Raw genomic sequence first — 16,039 nt, forward strand, 5'->3', positions numbered from 1 at the left:
GAGCAGAGATGGCCTGAGCAGGGGTTGTGGGCTCTCTGCAGACAGCCAGTGGGACCTGAGTAATTACCACCTGATGGACCTGGGCCGCCCACATCACTCCATCCGCTGCATGGCAGTTGTGTACGACCGTGTTTGGTGTGGCTACAAGAACAAGGTGCACGTCATCCAGCCCAAGACCATGCAGATCGAGGCGAGTGCGGGCAGGTGGCCGGGCTCAGCCGCACCCTCCAGTGGACTCTAGCGGGGGCTTCATGGGGTCCAAGGAAATGCACTCAGAGAAATGACTGGTTTGTCCAAAGTCATGGGCAAGCAGAAAGCGGCTGGGCTGTGAATGCCAGTCTGTCCAGACACACTGATGGCCTAAGTGGGCCCCGAACACCTCCTGGGTGCTGGCTGTGGGTGCGGGTGCAGGGTGGGCACTAGGGCTCCTCTTGGGAGCCAGGACTCAAGGGAGCAAAGCAGGCCATAGAGAGCTTGCCATGAGCCGTGTGGATGTCCTGGTGACACTTAGTGGTGGCAGGTTCAGAACTCCCCTCACCCCTGCCCCGTTGACGGGTTGCCCTGACACCGCAGAAGTCATTTGATGCGCACCCACGGCGGGAGAGCCAGGTGCGGCAGCTGGCGTGGATCGGTGACGGGGTGTGGGTGTCCATCCGCTTGGACTCCACGCTGCGGCTCTACCATGCCCACACCCACCAGCACCTGCAGGACGTGGATATCGAGCCTTACGTCAGCAAGATGCTGGGTGAGGGACTGCCTGGGCCAGGTGTGTGGTGGCAGGAGGGCCCCCCGTGATGGCCCCACTGACCCACCTTCCCCCCTATCACCAGGCACAGGCAAGCTGGGCTTCTCCTTTGTGCGCATCACAGCCCTGCTCATCGCGGGCAACCGCCTCTGGGTGGGCACCGGCAACGGGGTCGTCATCTCCATCCCACTGACCGAGAGTGAGTGACCCCCAAGGCAGTAGCAGAGATATTGATGGCTGCTGCTTAGGCGCGCGAGTCAGGGTCCCAGGGTCCCATGCTCTGCCCAGTCACACTTAGGAAGACACGAGCTGCCCTGGCGACAGCTCTTCTGTGACTGCTTTTCTCCTCTCCCTTCTATGCTCTGTCCCTCACCTCCCCCAGCCGTGGTCCTGCACCGAGGCCAGCTCCTGGGGCTCCGTGGTAAGTCCAGAGTGCCTGCCTCCTGCTCTCAGAAGGAAGTCCCCTACCTAACCTGGGACGCCCTGGGGATGAGGCTGACCTTGCTCTCTCACCCCCTGCTCTCCCTGCTGGAAATCCAGGCCTCCCCACCAGTAGGCTCAGCTGCTCCCGGCCCCTCTCTCTCTCTAGCCAACAAGACATCACCCACGTCTGGGGAGGGGACCCGCCCAGGGGGTGTCATCCACGTGTATGGTGATGACAGCAGTGACAAGTCAGCCAGTAGCTTTATCCCCTACTGCTCCATGGCCCAGGCTCAACTCTGCTTCCACGGCCACCGTGACGCTGTCAAATTCTTCGTGTCCGTGCCAGGTGAGGGGCTGGCCCTGCTCCCCACAGAGCTGCAGCTGTGACCTCCTTCAGGAGCCTGCATCAGGGCTCCAGCTGCCCCGCTGACATCTTGTGCCCTAATGACAGGGAATGTGTTGGCCACTCTCAACGGCAGCGTGCTCGACAGCCCGTCTGAGGGCCCTGGGCCCGCTGCCCCCGCTGCCGACGCTGAGGCCCAGAAGCTGAAGAACGTGCTGGTGCTGAGTGGCGGCGAGGGCTACATCGACTTCCGCATTGGTGAGTGGGCACGCCCAGGGCCCCAGGTATCCCCTGGCAGTGGCAGCCCCTTCACAGCAGCTGCCCTCTCTCTCCAGGCGATGGAGAAGATGACGAGCCCGAGGAGGGTGCAGGGGATGTGAGCCAGGTGAAGCCCATGCTGTCCAAGGCCGAGCGCAGCCACATCATTGTGTGGCAGGTGTCCTACACCCCCGAGTGAGGCTGCGGCCTCCGGCACCCCGCCCCGCCCAATGCCTGCCACCTGTACATACAGCCCTGCCCACCCGCCCACCACCCGCCCTGCAGGCAGACAGGCGCCCGTCCACCCCTCTTCTAACCTCTCAACCTGCAGCTTTCACCTTAGGTCCTGGCCTCCCTTCGAGCTGGCAGAGAGCAGCGATGCGGGGCTGGCTGGGAGGGAGGCAGGGGAGTGGGGTCATTCTGACCAGGCAGGGGTAGCACCTCTTGGAACACCTTTTCCCTAGCAGCTGCTGGCTGGCACTCAGCCCACAGTCCTCAAGGCCCCAGGGCACTTCAGGGCCAGAGCATGGCTGAACCCCGAGGTGGGTCAGGCCAGGAGAAGCCCCTACAGGTGGCTCCCAGCTCCACCCTGGGCTCCCCACTCCCGTCACTCACTCCCAGGAACCCCCTGAGGGGGAAGCAGGGACTTCACTCCGCCGAGTCTTCCCACCCTGAGCCCACTTGCCTTTGCCTGCTGCCCACCAGCGTGGGGGTCCAACCCTCAGGGAACTGGCCGTCTCTAGCCTTCCCTGGACTCCCCCTACCCCAATCCCTGCCGCCCTGGGAACTGGCATGAAAGCACGTAACCAGGCTCCCTGGGGCACCTGCTTGAGAAAATGGACAGATGCCCTCACTTGCTCGAGTCCCATGATCGTCCTGTGTGGCAGTTTCTCACTGGCCCTCACTGACCCATGTCCTCCCCCTGCCCTCCCTCCCCTGCCTGGGCAAAGACCAACCATGTAGGAGCAGGCCCTCCAGTCAACTGCTCCCAGAAGTCTCTAGGATGGAATTTCTTAGGCTGCCAGGGCAGGCCTAAGCCTCAGGAAGAAGGAGAGGCTCCTGGCCTCTCCTGGGGTCAGCCCTTGGATGCAGGCTCAGTCTCAGGGTGATGGGGAAAGGTGTGCTCCAGGCCTGCCCCTGTGCAGTCTCCAAGGAGCCCAGCTCCCAAGACACGCTACTAAGTGCCTAGGGCTGGCGGTGTGGCCTGCTCTCCTGAGGGCAACTGACGACAGGCTGCAGAGGTCCGAAGGGCGGAGGACAGGAGCCGCTTCCAGCCGGCTTTGAGGGGCACCGCCCTGGACTGCCACTACCCCCCAACCTGCCCAGGCCTTATTCCTGTTCCTCGAGGCACAGATCAGGGCAGCCCCAGGTCCTGCTGCCCATCCCTCCCACCAGAGAAGCACAGATCTTGGGCAGCCATCCTACAAGCCCAGCCGGCCACCGCCGCCACGTGCAGCTGCAGGCTTCTCCCTACCACCCCGCCACTCTCCACTGTGATGTATGTCAAGTCCCCTGTCTATTCTCACAGGGCTGTGAAGTGACTCGGGGGGGGGGGTCACCAGGGGGGTGCAGCTAGGGGAAGGGGCTGGGTGATGATTCTCCTCAGGCTTTGGCCCTGCAAGTGAACCTACGTATCTGCTCTGTATGTAATAAATGTCTTAATACCATACTTCTGTGTCCCTGGGCCCAAGCCAACTCGAACACAAAGATTTTCTTCAGTTTATTATAAAAAGAAACCCTGGGGCCAGCCAAGCGCCAGGATAGCGCCCTGCCCCGTTTCCAAGAGGACTGAACAGGGGCACAGCCTGGGGCTCCCGCAGGGAGGCCTGCAGCAGCCAGGGCTGGGCAGGCGTGCACCTGTCTGTCCTCCTCTAGGTCCTCAAGGCTGCTGTGCTCCCCACCACAGGAAGGGTGTTCTGAGCTCTTGGGGGTGGGGGCGCCCACGTGTGTGCACACCTCCGGGGCCTGGAGATCCACGTCAGAAGGGGGCATCTGCCCGAGAGGCTGCAACCCGCCTACTCGTACAGCCAGTGCCCGGCGCTGTCCTCCCAGCACAGGAGCTCATCCGTGCGGAACCAGAGTGCGATCTCGCGGCGGGCGCTCTCCACTGAGTTGCTACCATGAATCACATTCCTGCGCCGAAGAGGCGCGCGTGAGCGTGGGCGGTAGGGTGGACAGGGGCCCCATACAGCCCAGCTGGGGGAGTCGGGAGCAGCCTTACTTGCCGACCTCGATGCAGAAATCGCCGCGAATGGTGCCGGGTGGGGCGTCAGCCGGGTTTGTGGCCCCAATGAGCGCCCGTGAAGCCCGCACAACGTCCAGACCCTGCCACACCTGCAGACGGGGTCGGGAGCGCGAAGTCAGCCCAAGGTCCGCGCGCCTCCGCCCACCCGACCGCGGGCACTCACCATGGCCACCACCGGCCCCGAGCTCATGTACTTGACCAGGCGCCCGTAGAAAGGGCGCTCGCGCAGCTCCGCGTAGTGCTCGCGTAGCAGCTCCTCGGAGGCCTGGGGAGGGGAACGGGCCAGGTGCACCAGGAATCCGTGTCCCCAGCACCCGGTGACCCCACCCTCTCTGCCCGCCCCCCGCGCCCGGGAACCCCGCCCTCACCTGCACCAGCTTCAGCGCCACCAGCTTGAAGCCCTTCCTCTCAAAGCGCCGCACGACCTCGCCCACGAGCCTCCGCTGCACGCCGTCTGGCTTCACGGCCAGGAAGGTGCGCTCGTGCACGCCGGTACAGGCTGCGGGGACCGGCGGGGTCGGGCGCGTCAAGCTCGGCCGTACCCTCTCCCCGCCCGGCCTGACCCGGCCCGCGCTGCTCACCTGCCGGGAAGAGGTTGGCGAAGACGGTCAGCAGCAGGCAGATCATGATGGCGGCGGGGCGCGGGCTGGGGCGGGGGCTGGGGTGGTGCGCAGGCCGGGGCGGGGCCTGTGTTTAAAGCTGCGGGGTAGCCTGGCGCCGCTGCCTGGGTGGAACTCAGCGGGGGACGCGGAGAGGCGGTGCCAGTCGTTCATGCCCATGCCTCGACTCTGCGGCCGCTAATCCCCTCCGATCTCCCCACGCACCTGGCGCCTGCGCTACACTCCTCGCAGCACCGGGCTGTGAGCACTGGTGTCGGCCTGCTTGTCCTTACAACCCTGCAAACAGCCCGCTACGGTCGCCCAACCCCAAACTCAAAAAAACCACATCCCAGGGCTACTTCATGTGCTTTTATTCGTGTTCACAGCTTCTGCCTGGGTCCCTACAGAGGACACACGTCACAGACAAGGGAGCCAACGCGGAAGTGTCACGTGCCAACACTGGGGCTCCACACCTGCTTGCCCCTCTCAAGTCAGATAGGCGTGTTCGAGCAGCTGGGACAGAGGAAAGACACAAGGTGCAGGGTCTGCTCCCACCCTTTTCCTCCAAAATGTAGAACCTAAGAACAAGTCACTGGAAGGTCGGATCCAGGCTCCCAGGGGCCTGATTCAAGTGTAACCCAAACTGGTGCCCACTGTCTTACACCCTTCTGGGAGCCTGCCGAGTCTGGTATTTTAGACGGCTGTGCCCTTGGTCTTTCTCTTCGCCTCCAGTTTCTCAGGATAGTCCCAGGGATCAATGCGCGACCTCTCCAGACTCAGCATGGGCTCTTCCGTGCTGGTGTCTCCATTTTTCTGTCTCTCAGCTAGAATAATAGCCCGGAGGAGCGGCGGGTAGGGCACAGAGTGAAGAGTGTCCTCCGGCAACGGTGTGAAAGTGGTGAAGGCTTCCTCCTCGTGCTTGGGCACCACCCTCCAGTCGTGGTGCATGACCTGTTCTATCTCCCGAGCCTCACTCTCCGTCTTTCCTGGGGAAAAAAGGACGAGGCTTACTGCACACACGCTGGCCGAACAGTCTGTTGCCGGCAGCCAGCCTACCTTGTCTCCAACACAGCCTTACCTTTGAAGGTCAAGATGCCCCAGGCCTTCCCGTGGTCCAAGTTCTGCAAAGCAAGTGGGGAGGAGAATCAGTTCAGAAAGCTCGCTTGTCCAGGGATCGGGAGACAGGTGACCCCATCCCACAAAGTCCCGCGCAGGGAAGGCAGAGGTGCCCAGCGTTGCGGGGGCGGGGCGATGGGGACGGTGTCGACGGTGCGCGCACCTCCGCTGTGTAGTCAGGCCGAACCCGCGTGAGGCGCCAGTAGCATGGCTCGTCGTGCTGCCACAGCCAGGACTTGCGCGTGACGAGGCGGCCCAGGCCGAAGAGCGGGAGGCGGCTGAGCAGCTGCAGAAGGCGGTTCTCGTGTTGCACATCGATCCAGGCTCGCATGGGCAGCCGGCGGCCCGTGTACGGCCGCGTCAGCGTCTCGTAGTCCAGGGCATAGCGCTGCGAGTCGCGCGGCCGGTTCCGTTGCTCGCGCAGGGCCCGCACGCGGCGGGCCAGCTCGGCGATCAGCCGCGGCCTCACCTTCTTCCGCGCCATGCCGCTGCGGCCGGAAGCCGTCGCCGCGCGCCGCTAGGCCCGTCCGATGCCGGAAGCGGCGGGTGTCCCCCGCAAAGGTGTCCGGGCGCAGCCGGAAGCCGAGAAGAGGCCGGGCGGGCCATGGAGAGGGCTGAGTCTGGGAGGGCCGGGGGTTCGCGCCAGGGCCGGGTTCAGCGGCGGCCCCCGACCTGGGAGATCTCGGACTCGGACAGTGAGGGTCCCGCCGGCGTGGAGGCCGCCGTGAGAGTCCCGGACTCGGCGGATGAGCGCCGGGCGGCGGCCGAGACTCCGCGGCGACTGCGGCCGGAGCAGGCCTTGCGGCGCCTGGCGGTGCTCGTCGACCCAGGTGCGGGCGGGCGCAGAGAGTAGCCCGGGGTGGGGAGCCTGGAAGTTCCCCTTAATCCCAGGAGATTATCGTCGGCCCGACTGCAGGTGGGTGAGGCATCTCTCAGGGCCCCCTGTTGGCCAGGAACTGGCACCGGCTTCCCCGCTGGGAAGATTGTTTAGACTCAGTCGTGCGCTGTGGGAGCCGGTCCGGAATGTGTCTTGGTAACACATGCTGACCAGGCTGTGCGTCTGCTGTCCCTATCCAAGTAGTGTCTTCGCGTGGGGGAAGGAAGGAGTGACAGCTGACTCCCTCTGCCCCCTCTCAGCCATCCTGGAAGATGCTGGTGCGGATATCCTGATTGAGGCCCTGGACACCTTGGGCTGTGAGTACCGTGTGGAGCCCCAGCGCCCTGCCAGAAGTCTCAGGTGGAGCAGAGTGAAGCCAGACCCTTGCCCCAACGGTGTGAGTGTCCTAGGTTAAGTGTTTTATAGCCATGAAGTTAATCTTGAAAGGCACCTGCTGCAGTCGTGCATGTTTTACAGACCAGTAAACTAAGAATGGGGAATGCCGAGTGGGTGATAGTTGTGGGCTGAACGCAGCTGCTGCTGAGGGCTGTTCCATCCCCATCAGGGCTGTGGCCAAAAGTTTTGCCTCGAGGACCTGGGCTGGTGTTAGTCTCAGCAGGAGATGGGATGTTGGACTTCTGTAGAGCAGCACTGGAAGAAACTGCGAGTGGCAGTAACCACGAGCCTCAGAACTTCTGGGGTGTCCAGGTCGAGACCCTGGGATGCACGAGGCCAAGGGTGGGCAGCAGTGCCCCGGATGTCCCCACAGGTGCCTCCTGAGGTGTGGGCTGCAGATGAGCAGGACCTGCTGCTGCTGCTGGAGCCTGAGGAGTTTCTTCAGGGTGTGATCCAGCTGACCCAGGTGCTGGGGGAAGGGTGAGGGGGCAGTAATCCTCGTCCACAAATCGTGAGGGACTGGGTTTCCTATCTTGGATGTTCTGGGTGAGATGTAGGAAGGCAGCACGACTCTTGGCCTGGGAGCAGATGGGAGCCGCAGCTACTTCTAGAGGGCAGAGCCAGGATAACGAGAGTTCTCTGGGGAGCTGAGTCAGAAGTCAGAGGCAGTAAGCTGCCAAGGTGGGGGTGAAGACCAGAGCTGCAGACTGGCTGTGCAATCCACCTTGTGACCCCCAACAGCCCAGCCTGTCTGGCTAGAGGAGAAATAGGGACTGTTCAGCTGATTTTTGCACCAGAGTATTATTAGACCCTCTGCCAGTTCCCAGATTAAGCACCTGCTGTGCGCCAGGCTGGCGTGTGTGCAGAGGTGGACCGACAATGGCGAGGGGGATTCAGTCCGTCTCTTGCAGGAGCACAGGACGTGCCCGGGGCCTTATGTGGATCTCCGCCCCACCCCTGCCACTGCCCTTGATCTCAGGAAAGGCACAAAGCCGGTTCTCTAAAGCGAACTGGCTGGGCAGGGACATCCACTCCTGCCTCCAAGCACCACAGGGTCGTTCTCAGTCTCGTTCCCCTTCTTTCTGCAAACTGGTCCCAAAGGACATGTGTGGTAAACCTTGGCTTGCAGATCCGTGGCCCAGCCTGTTCGGTGCCGTGGATCACCCCTGGGAGCCCAGCCTGCCCCCACCTGGCTGTCATTGGTCTGGATGCTTACCTCTGGTACTGGTCACCCTGACACCCTTAGCTGGCCTGACTGGGATGGGAGAGTTCAGGGGAACGGCAGGGGTGGCGCTGGAGGCTGGTGTGTCACAGCTAACCCTCTCCCTTGGGTGGCTCTGGGGGAAGCAGAAGAACTCAGAGGGTGGGACTGATGGGGTGTGGGGAGCTGGAGTGATGGTCACTTCTGCTTAGGTCTCACCAGCCCAGCACTCGGGAGACACGGCTGCCAGAGAGTTCAGCCACAGCCTGTGCCCAGGTGGTAGTCGGCTGGCCCGAGGTGGAGGAGGTGAGTGCAGTCAGGTTGGGTCAGGTGGTTGGCCTGGGCCCTAGTGCTTAGGCTGCTCTTAGACCCAGTGGAGGCTGGTTTGGCATGTGGGTGGCATGTGGCATTGGTCTCAGCTGGGTGTCCCCCAAGGGAGCCCTCCTCTGACCCACACCCACGGGCTTACCCCCTCCCTCCTCAGGCCCTGGTGCTCCTGCAGCTCTGGGCAAACATGGATGTGCTACTGGTGGCCTCCTGGCAGGAGCTGAGTCAGCATGTGTGCACCTTCACCAAGGCCCTTGCCCAGCGCCCCTTCAAGTGCGTGAGCCTCACCCTGCTGGTGGCTGCTGCCAGGAGGGGTGGGGGTATGGGGCGGGTGCTCAGGAAAGGTGGACGAAGCCTCTAGGAGCCTCCCCGCACCCTCCCCTGTCCAGGCAGGCCCGGGAGTCGGGGCCCTTTTCCTTCTGCACTGCAGGGCGCTGGGCAGCAGGCGAGCGAGTAGCAGGAGATGGCACAGGGCTGCGGGCGGCCTGGTGGCGGCAGATCCAGCAGTTCAACCGGGTCAGCCCAGCTGTGGCCGATGCTGTTGTCACCGCCTTCCCCTCCCCCCGCCTTCTGCAACAGGTGCTCCCTCTCCCCCAGTCCCTGGTATGGAGGGTCCCCAAGACCTGCCCTGCTCATCCCTCTGCCTGCCCTAGGCTTACGTCGCCTGTGGCTCGGAGCAGGAGCGCCTGGCCCTCCTGACTGACCTCCCAGTGAAGATGGGTGAGGGTGTGCGGCCCCGCAGGGTGGGGCCTGACCTTTCCCGCCGCATCTGCCTCTTCCTGACCACTGACAATCCTGACCTCCTGCTGGACCTGGGCTCCTGACCACGCTTCGAGGACCAGGTAGGGCTTCTGCCACCTACTGGCAGGACACGATGCAGCCTGCCCAGGGGACTGACTGCAACCCACAAGGGGCGGTATGCAGGGAGCAAGAAAACGGGTACAGGTCTGACCCCCAAGGTGGGGGCGGGGGGAGGGGCAGTTCTTGAATAACTGCTATGGGCAGAAGAGAAAATTGTTTTCTTGCTGGGAGATGCCAAGTGCTTGAAGGTCTGGAGAAGACTGGGGCAGGGTTCACATGCCCTAGGGCCTGTATGTGGGCATAGGGGCTGGTAGCTGGCTGGGGAGTACCTAAGGTCCCCACTAGGGGAAACGCTGGTCACCTGGAGACTTGAGGAGTAGCACCTTCAAAAAGGAGCAATAAGATAAAGCCTTGAGGAAGGAAAGAGAATCAGGTTCTCTCTTCCCCAAGGTGCTGACACTCCAACCAGAGAAAAGCTGTGGACACCTGTTGAGCCCCAGGCCCTCAGTCTGACCCCTTTTGTCCTGCCCATGTGTAAGCATTAGACATAGACTCTAAGTTTATTACTGTCATTTCAGCCTCAGACAGAAGGAACAGCAGCTGACGACATGCAAAGCACATTAAAAAACCCAGGGCCAGCAGCACAGGAAGGGCTGAACTCCTAGGAAGCCACCCTCCTTGCAGAGAGCAGACCCCAGCCCCCAGGCTCTCCTCCCAGGCCTGCAGCCTGGGTCCAGCAGCAATAGGGCAGCAGCTCCCCTGAGACTGAGGAAAGTGGCTGCTCCCACACCTGGCCCAGGACGCAGACGGACTCAGACAGGCCTGGTCTCGGGATCACTGGGCCACGGCCCCGGAGCCTCCACAGCCAGGCCTGTCCCAGCCTCTGGCGGCTCAGCCCACCTTCCCGTGTTGCCCTGGGGGGTGTTGGGAGGAAGGAGGGGGAACACCATCCAGCCCCTCATCTCCGTGGGGTGAGCTAGGTCCTTCGGCAGCGCTTCCTCTGGCAGCGCTGGGGCTCGGGGCTGCTGGGATCGGCCGGGGGTGAGGGTGTGGGTGTGGGAGGCTGGTGGTGGGCACAGCTCATGCTCAGGACCCAGCCCAGCTTGTGGTGCAGCACCTGCTTGAGGCCAGGCGGCAGGGGCAGGCCCTCGAGCGTGTCCCCGGAGTCAGGCCGAAGCTGGCGCAGGCGGTAGCAGCACAGGTACTGCAGGGAGGTGATGCTGGCGCAGGAGCGGATCACCTTCATGCTGCTCTTGGCTGCGGTGGAGCACACCATTGGGTAGAACCTCTTGTTCTGCAGCTTGGTAGCCGCCACTCCTGGTTGGGGTGGGAAGGCGCACAGCCTGAACCCCAGGCTCAGGCCGTCCTGGGAGGTCCTCCTAGGGTGACTAAGGATGCTGGGATTCCCACCCAGCCCTTCCTCATTTGGGGCCCCTTGGACCTCAGGCTTCTATGAGGACAGCCTTTCTGGAAGCGGGGGGCCCTCAACCTGGTCCATACCAGGGGCTCAATGGCAGCTGCGCTCCACAGCCAGGTGTCAAGGTCACACCCTCACCTATGCACTTCCTGTTCTTAAAAAAGGTGAGCGTCCCATGCCAGGTGTCCAGGTGCACGCCGATGATGGAGCCTTGGCCGAACCGTGAGGAGAAGCTCATCTTGTCACCCTTGTGGTGGAGGAGCCCTGGGGGCAGTGGGGGCGGGGTAAGCCTGGGTGTCTTGAGCCCCCGCAGCCCTGCCCGCCCTGGGGGCCCATGCACCTGTGTAGGAGAGGCCCCAGCTGTCCTCATCCCTGCCGAGCAGGCTGCAGAATGTGTGGTGGTACTTGTCCAGGTCCACGTCCGACGTCCCGATGCCCACCATCTGGGAAGAGTGGGGCTGGCAGAGGGGGCTCGGGACCAGGGCACCTAGCAGCTCCCCCTGCGCCCCGCCAACCACTTACCATGTCGGTGCCATAGACGGGGGAGGTCATCTTGATCTCCCAAAAGTGCTGGCCCTCCCCCAGCTCCTTGGTGCCCCGAATGGCTGCAGTGCCGCAGCTGTACTCCATGTGGAAGTTGACCTTTCGGTTGTCGCAGCTCAGCAGGGTGGCTGAGGACTTGTTCAGGTCGTCCCAGACCCAATCGAAGTCTGCAAGAGCAAGAGGCCCGGGCTGGGCAGGCTCCCCGTGGCCCCGGAGGCCCCACCCACCCACCCTGCAGCCCCACCCGGCGCTCACACTCGTCCTCCTCCCCGCAGCGGCAGTCCCTGCCCCGGTGGGCCGTGTGCAGGCTGCCACAGAAGGCCTCTCTCTGACTGTCACAGTCGCAGAAGGACTCCCCAGTCACAGGCACAGCGCTGGGGATGGACGACGGCAGGGACGAGTACTCAGGGTCCGAATCCGAGTCGCTGTGCTGAGAGGAAGGGGCCATCTGTTCCCACCTGCCCTACCCTCCACTGGCCCCACCTGACCCCTTCCTCTACTGGCCCCAATGCCCACCGTAGGCCAAAGAAGAGTCTGGGGGTCTGGCCTCAAAGGGCTTCCTCAGGTCTCAAGGGCACAGCCAACCACCCCTTCTATACTGCCAGCCATGGCGACCCTGGACACCTCTTCCTGGCTCAGGAGCTGGGAGGGCCTCCTTCCCAAAGGCCTACCACCCTGGTGGCTTCCTGGGAGTAGAGCAGAGGGCCCTGGAGGCCTGGCCGCTACTCAGCCCCAAGGCAGGGCTGCACCCTCAGCCATCCATCACTGTCCAGACAACTACATCACAGATAAAGATGAAGCCACACAGCAAAGTACTCTGCTGACCTAACAAAAGCAGCTTGGTCTCCCCACAGCAGCCTGGCTCAGGCAAGAGCTGAGCACCATGGTAGGGCCTGCACACCTGTCCTGGGCTATGGCACCCTCACCATCCTCACAGAGTTGGCTCTCAACCCCCATCACAGCCCTGATAAGCCCCGCGGTCTTTTGCTACCTCATGCAGGAAAACGTTCTGTGGGGACTTGGCCCTCTACAGGAGGACTCAGTCCTCGAAGTACGGACTCCGAGCTTTGAGGTCATGATCTCAGGCCAGCGGCCAAACACTAAGTGAACCGGTCCAGTTCCAGGGACTGGCTGACTGACAGACCCTCCTGGAGGCCAGCCAGGTGCTCTCTGTGCACCTTGTCATTCCTGCTCTGCAGCCACACGGGCCCCTCCAGACACCTGCCTGGGCTCTGGACCCCCAGCCGACTGGTGAGGGGCTGGAGTCTGACTCCCCAGGGCCAGTGGATGCAGACAGACTCCATGTGCCTGCTCTCCCAGCCTGCCCAGCCGGCCTGGGGTCCTGGTTGGGCTCTGGCCTCCACCCTCACTCTTCTGGCCTCTGGCACCCTCTGCACAGTGGTCCCAGTGACCTGCTCAGAGCTGAGAATCCTGCTGCCCTGAGAACAAAGCCTATGCCCTCTTCCTCTGCCCTGCCCACCTGTCCACTCCCTCCTTGGGGCAGGGGTCTCTTTGCCCCTGGATTGCAGCTTTCAGATGTCACGTCAAAGAGGCTCCTCCTGCCCTTCCCTCCACATCCTCTTCTCACTGGCTCCTGACACTCCTTGGTCCTGCTGATCTGCCTCCTGTCCCCAGTACTGAGTTTCTCTACTATTACACTCAGCCCCACGCACCACACAGAAACTCCATGAATCAAGGGCAGAAGCTGAATTCAGGTAGTGAGGAGACTGCACCCCAGGCAGCAGCCTGGGGCCCAGACCTGAGTGTTGCAGTCCCCAGGGGTCAAACTGGTTGGCACCCAGCTCCCAACCCCCAGGCAGGGCACAGCCACAGCCCCACCACAAGCCATGAGAACTCAGGGCAGAAAGGACAGGAATGTACATGTTCAGCCTTCAAAGATGCTGGGATGACACATTCTCTCACCCACACAAGTACTCTAGGCCCATCAGGTGACTGAACAAGCCACAGGTGTGTGTCAGACACTATACCCCCAACCCTGGACACCTCCCACATCCCACAGCCATGAGCCAGCAAGGCAGGGACTGATACAAGAAAAGACTGCTCCAGGCCACGTGGTCAGTGGGAGCTGGGGGCGGAACAGGAATGCAGGCTGGGGCCTCTTGCTGGCTGGGGCAGGGAGCTAAGGGAGGCCCCAGGAAGGGGGCCTAGCACTCGGCCAGCTCAGAATCATCACCTCCAATTCTCCCCCAAGGCCTGGTGATTCCACGGGGCTCAGCTTCCCTCATGCTGGGGAGGAGAGGCTCCCACCCCTGCCCAGGACACCTGGCTGAGCCAGGACCCCAGTGCAAGGTGGCTGTGACAGAGAAGAACCAAGTTACCCACAGATTACTCCTGCAGGAAGCAGCAGAGGTGACTCAGGGCAGAGCCAAAGCCTAGCTCTGGTCCAGGAGGTTCAGGAAGCTGCCTGTGAAGCCATCCCCACATGCCTCCACCACAAGCACGAAGGCCACACAGCCCCGCCACCCCACCCTGCTGCACAGTGAGGCTCTTCTTGCAAACCTCCAGGTACCTCAGGAACCTGCACTACAGACAAGACAGCTGAGCTGCTCCTCTCACAGCCTCCATGATCCTGGGCCTCCCAGAGCTCAGGGTCTCAGAGCACGGGAAGGCGCAGGAATATTAGTCTTTAAGAATTGAAATTCTTTTTTTAGAGGCACACACACAAATATAGAGTATGGATCTGAATGAGCAAAGGAAATGTCCAGAAAGTTGCACTTCAAGTTAACAATAGCTATTTTTGGAAATTGGTTAAATGGAATGGAGAAGTTGCTGTTAAACAAAATGACCAAAGTACCTGCTGACACCCTCTTCGGAGAAAAACACACAAAGGAACGTGGTGTCTGCTTTGAGGTCCTGCCACCCAGGGCCACGTGGGTCCTTAACCAGCGTAAAGTGCCTGGGCAAGCAGAGCACACACAGGACAGCAGGGCCTGAGGCTGGCCCCATCCTCTGCTCTCGGGAGCACCTTCCCCTTTGAGTCCTAACTCAGGCAATACCTGCCTTGGGTGTCTCCTCACCTTAGTCCAGCCAAGCCCGCCCCCTCCACTGGAACCTACCTGCCCATCAGAGTCATAGCCCCAGCTGGTGGACCCTGCCAGAGCCACAGCCCGGGCATCAGCGTCTCGACGGGCTGCGCTCAGGACAAAGTGCCACGCTCTGCTGCTCCGGGGACGCCTGGCCATGGTGGACAGGATCTGGAAGGAAGCACAGGGTCTGAGCAGAGGAAGATAAGCAGCACACTGGTAGGTATCCAAATGCCCCCTGCACTCAGGCCCCCAGCCTGCACCAGCCCACCCAGGGCTCCAGAACTCTCTTCAAAAGCGTATACCTCACTCCAGTGTCCAAGCACCTTGATAAAACCCAAGTAGAGAGCCTGGAGCACCATCCAGACATCCATGACTCTTGAATGCCTGTCTTAGCCCCTCTGCAAGCTCAGCCTCAGGAACCCAGCTGTCCGACTTGCATGTCTCTCGGGCATCTCAAACCTGGCCTGCTCCTTCTCTGTTGACCAGCTGGATAAATGGTTATCTCCAACCTCCAGGTTCCTCATGCCAGACACACAGCAGTCACACACTGCAGTCATCCCCAACACATCCTTCCTCCCTCTCATCCTGGCGTCACAGCCCTCCACACCCCACCACACCACCTCTGAAACATGTCCTGAATCCATCTCCATCCCTGCTTGCCTGTCCCGCCCCCACAAAACGCGCCTTCAGTATGGCTCCTCCCACTTCATTCACTATACCCAAGCTTTCTGGGAAATACAAATTTTAAGCCAACGAATTTTTAAATTCCTTAGGGTTTGCGTTGTTCTTAAGATAATATGCAATATCCTACAGAGCTCATCACGCTCTGGCCCCGTCCCAGCTGCGAGATCTTTCCTGCCCTTTGCCCAGAATGCCTTCTCTTTAGCTCTCATTTCCATGTCAGACTTAAAATAGTTAAGTCGATTTCTGTGACCATCTACTTCCTGGCTCTCCCCTGGACTGAAAACCTCAGGAGGGCTGGGACGGTCCCCCAGCCACCACCCCGAGGGAGCGTCAGTGAAAGCAATGGCACAGCTTTCGAGGGATGGGAGTTCGTCTTCAGACCAGCGTCGCTCTGTCCAGCAACGCCTGCCGGTCTCCGAGCTTAAGTGGAGCCAGCTATAGTGTGCCCGACCCAATCCCCGCTCGCCACCTCGGCACACACAGTAGGTGCCATGCTATGCACGCCAAATGCACGGCCCGGACACTGACCCCGCTGCGAAGCCAGGCAGCGCGCCCCCAGACCTCGCAGCAGCCGGCTGCTTCCCAATCCGGCATTGCACTCTCAGGGTCGGGCGGTGTTGCGGGGTTCCGCCCGCGCCGCGCGCTGGCAACCCGCCTGCCGCCCCGCCCGGCCTGCGGCGCAGAGACTCGACCGCCTCGCCCGCCTCGCCCGCCTCGCCGGGGCGCCGCCGCCGCAGGAACAAAGGTGCGCAGGCCCTGCCGCCCGCGGCTCCGCAAGGTCGGCGGGTGCGGCGGGGTACCGAGCCGGGCGGGACGGCGGGGACCGAGAGTCCTGTAGACGTGCTGACGCGGCTCGCCGCTCACCTGCAGCCGCCCTGCCGCCGCCGCGCTGCGCCGGGGCTGGCCGTGACCTACTTTCTGCTCCCGAGCGAGACGTAAACAATCCCCGCCCCCGCACCGCATTGGCCCCGCAGCGCGCGCGGCTCGGATCTTCGGGAGGGGGGCGGGCCTCTCAGC

General features: G+C 62.3%; 5 protein-coding genes across 18 annotated transcripts in view; 2 read left to right on the forward strand and 3 right to left on the reverse strand.

Annotated features, from left to right (window-relative positions):
• MAPK8IP3 (mitogen-activated protein kinase 8 interacting protein 3) overlaps nt 1–3,439 on the forward strand; it is a 44,927-nt gene extending 41,488 nt beyond the window's left edge. For 12 of the 13 annotated variants that reach the window (XM_031447522.2, XM_064478314.1, XM_064478313.1 and 9 more), the window contains 7 exons: nt 42–190; nt 574–745; nt 831–944; nt 1,128–1,166; nt 1,335–1,514; nt 1,620–1,769; nt 1,847–3,402. In XM_031447522.2, the coding sequence (XP_031303382.1) occupies nt 42–190; nt 574–745; nt 831–944; nt 1,128–1,166; nt 1,335–1,514; nt 1,620–1,769; nt 1,847–1,968 (926 nt within the window). In that variant the 3' untranslated portion in view covers nt 1,969–3,402. Of the gene's footprint in view, nt 1–41; nt 191–573; nt 746–830; nt 945–1,127; nt 1,167–1,334; nt 1,515–1,619; nt 1,770–1,846 lie in introns of all 13 variants that reach the window. The other variant, XM_031447525.2, reaches the window with a different exon arrangement.
• A 35-nt stretch (nt 3,440–3,474) lies between these two features.
• On the reverse strand, nt 3,475–4,823 carry NME3 (NME/NM23 nucleoside diphosphate kinase 3). The gene is made up of 5 exons (XM_031447553.2): nt 4,596–4,823; nt 4,383–4,513; nt 4,178–4,279; nt 3,991–4,103; nt 3,475–3,902 (listed from the first exon to the last, which is right to left on the reverse strand). Exons 1-5 carry the CDS (start codon nt 4,639–4,641, stop codon nt 3,785–3,787), a joined length of 510 nt encoding a protein of 169 aa, XP_031303413.1. The 5' UTR covers nt 4,642–4,823; the 3' UTR covers nt 3,475–3,784.
• Nucleotides 4,824–4,969: 146 nt separating this feature from the next.
• MRPS34 (mitochondrial ribosomal protein S34) lies at nt 4,970–6,302 on the reverse strand. The gene is made up of 3 exons (XM_010992627.3): nt 5,893–6,302; nt 5,692–5,734; nt 4,970–5,599 (listed from the first exon to the last, which is right to left on the reverse strand). Exons 1-3 carry the CDS (start codon nt 6,211–6,213, stop codon nt 5,307–5,309), a joined length of 657 nt encoding a protein of 218 aa, XP_010990929.1. The 5' UTR covers nt 6,214–6,302; the 3' UTR covers nt 4,970–5,306.
• Nucleotides 6,303–6,309: 7 nt separating this feature from the next.
• EME2 (essential meiotic structure-specific endonuclease subunit 2) lies at nt 6,310–15,103 on the forward strand. Its single transcript, XM_010992672.3, has 8 exons — nt 6,310–6,559; nt 6,867–7,003; nt 7,376–7,468; nt 8,132–8,223; nt 8,416–8,509; nt 8,688–8,803; nt 8,920–9,109; nt 9,184–15,103. Exons 1-8 carry the CDS (start codon nt 6,334–6,336, stop codon nt 9,352–9,354), a joined length of 1,119 nt encoding a protein of 372 aa, XP_010990974.2. The 5' UTR covers nt 6,310–6,333; the 3' UTR covers nt 9,355–15,103.
• Nucleotides 9,873–15,990, reverse strand: SPSB3 (splA/ryanodine receptor domain and SOCS box containing 3). Of its 2 annotated transcripts, none has more exons than XM_064478319.1 (7): nt 15,887–15,990; nt 14,369–14,506; nt 11,547–11,721; nt 11,271–11,458; nt 11,089–11,191; nt 10,887–11,012; nt 9,873–10,648 (listed from the first exon to the last, which is right to left on the reverse strand). In XM_064478319.1, exons 1-7 carry the CDS (start codon nt 15,983–15,985, stop codon nt 10,308–10,310), a joined length of 1,170 nt encoding a protein of 389 aa, XP_064334389.1. In that variant the 5' UTR covers nt 15,986–15,990; the 3' UTR covers nt 9,873–10,307. The 2 variants fall into 2 exon arrangements, with proteins under 2 accessions (XP_064334389.1, XP_064334390.1); XM_064478320.1 differs by lacking the exon at nt 15,887–15,990 and adding an exon at nt 15,551–15,699.
• Between the last annotated feature and the right edge of the window lie 49 nt (nt 15,991–16,039).

Source organism: Camelus dromedarius, chromosome 24 (assembly GCF_036321535.1).
Source record: "Camelus dromedarius isolate mCamDro1 chromosome 24, mCamDro1.pat, whole genome shotgun sequence".
NCBI lineage: Eukaryota > Metazoa > Chordata > Mammalia > Artiodactyla > Camelidae > Camelus > Camelus dromedarius.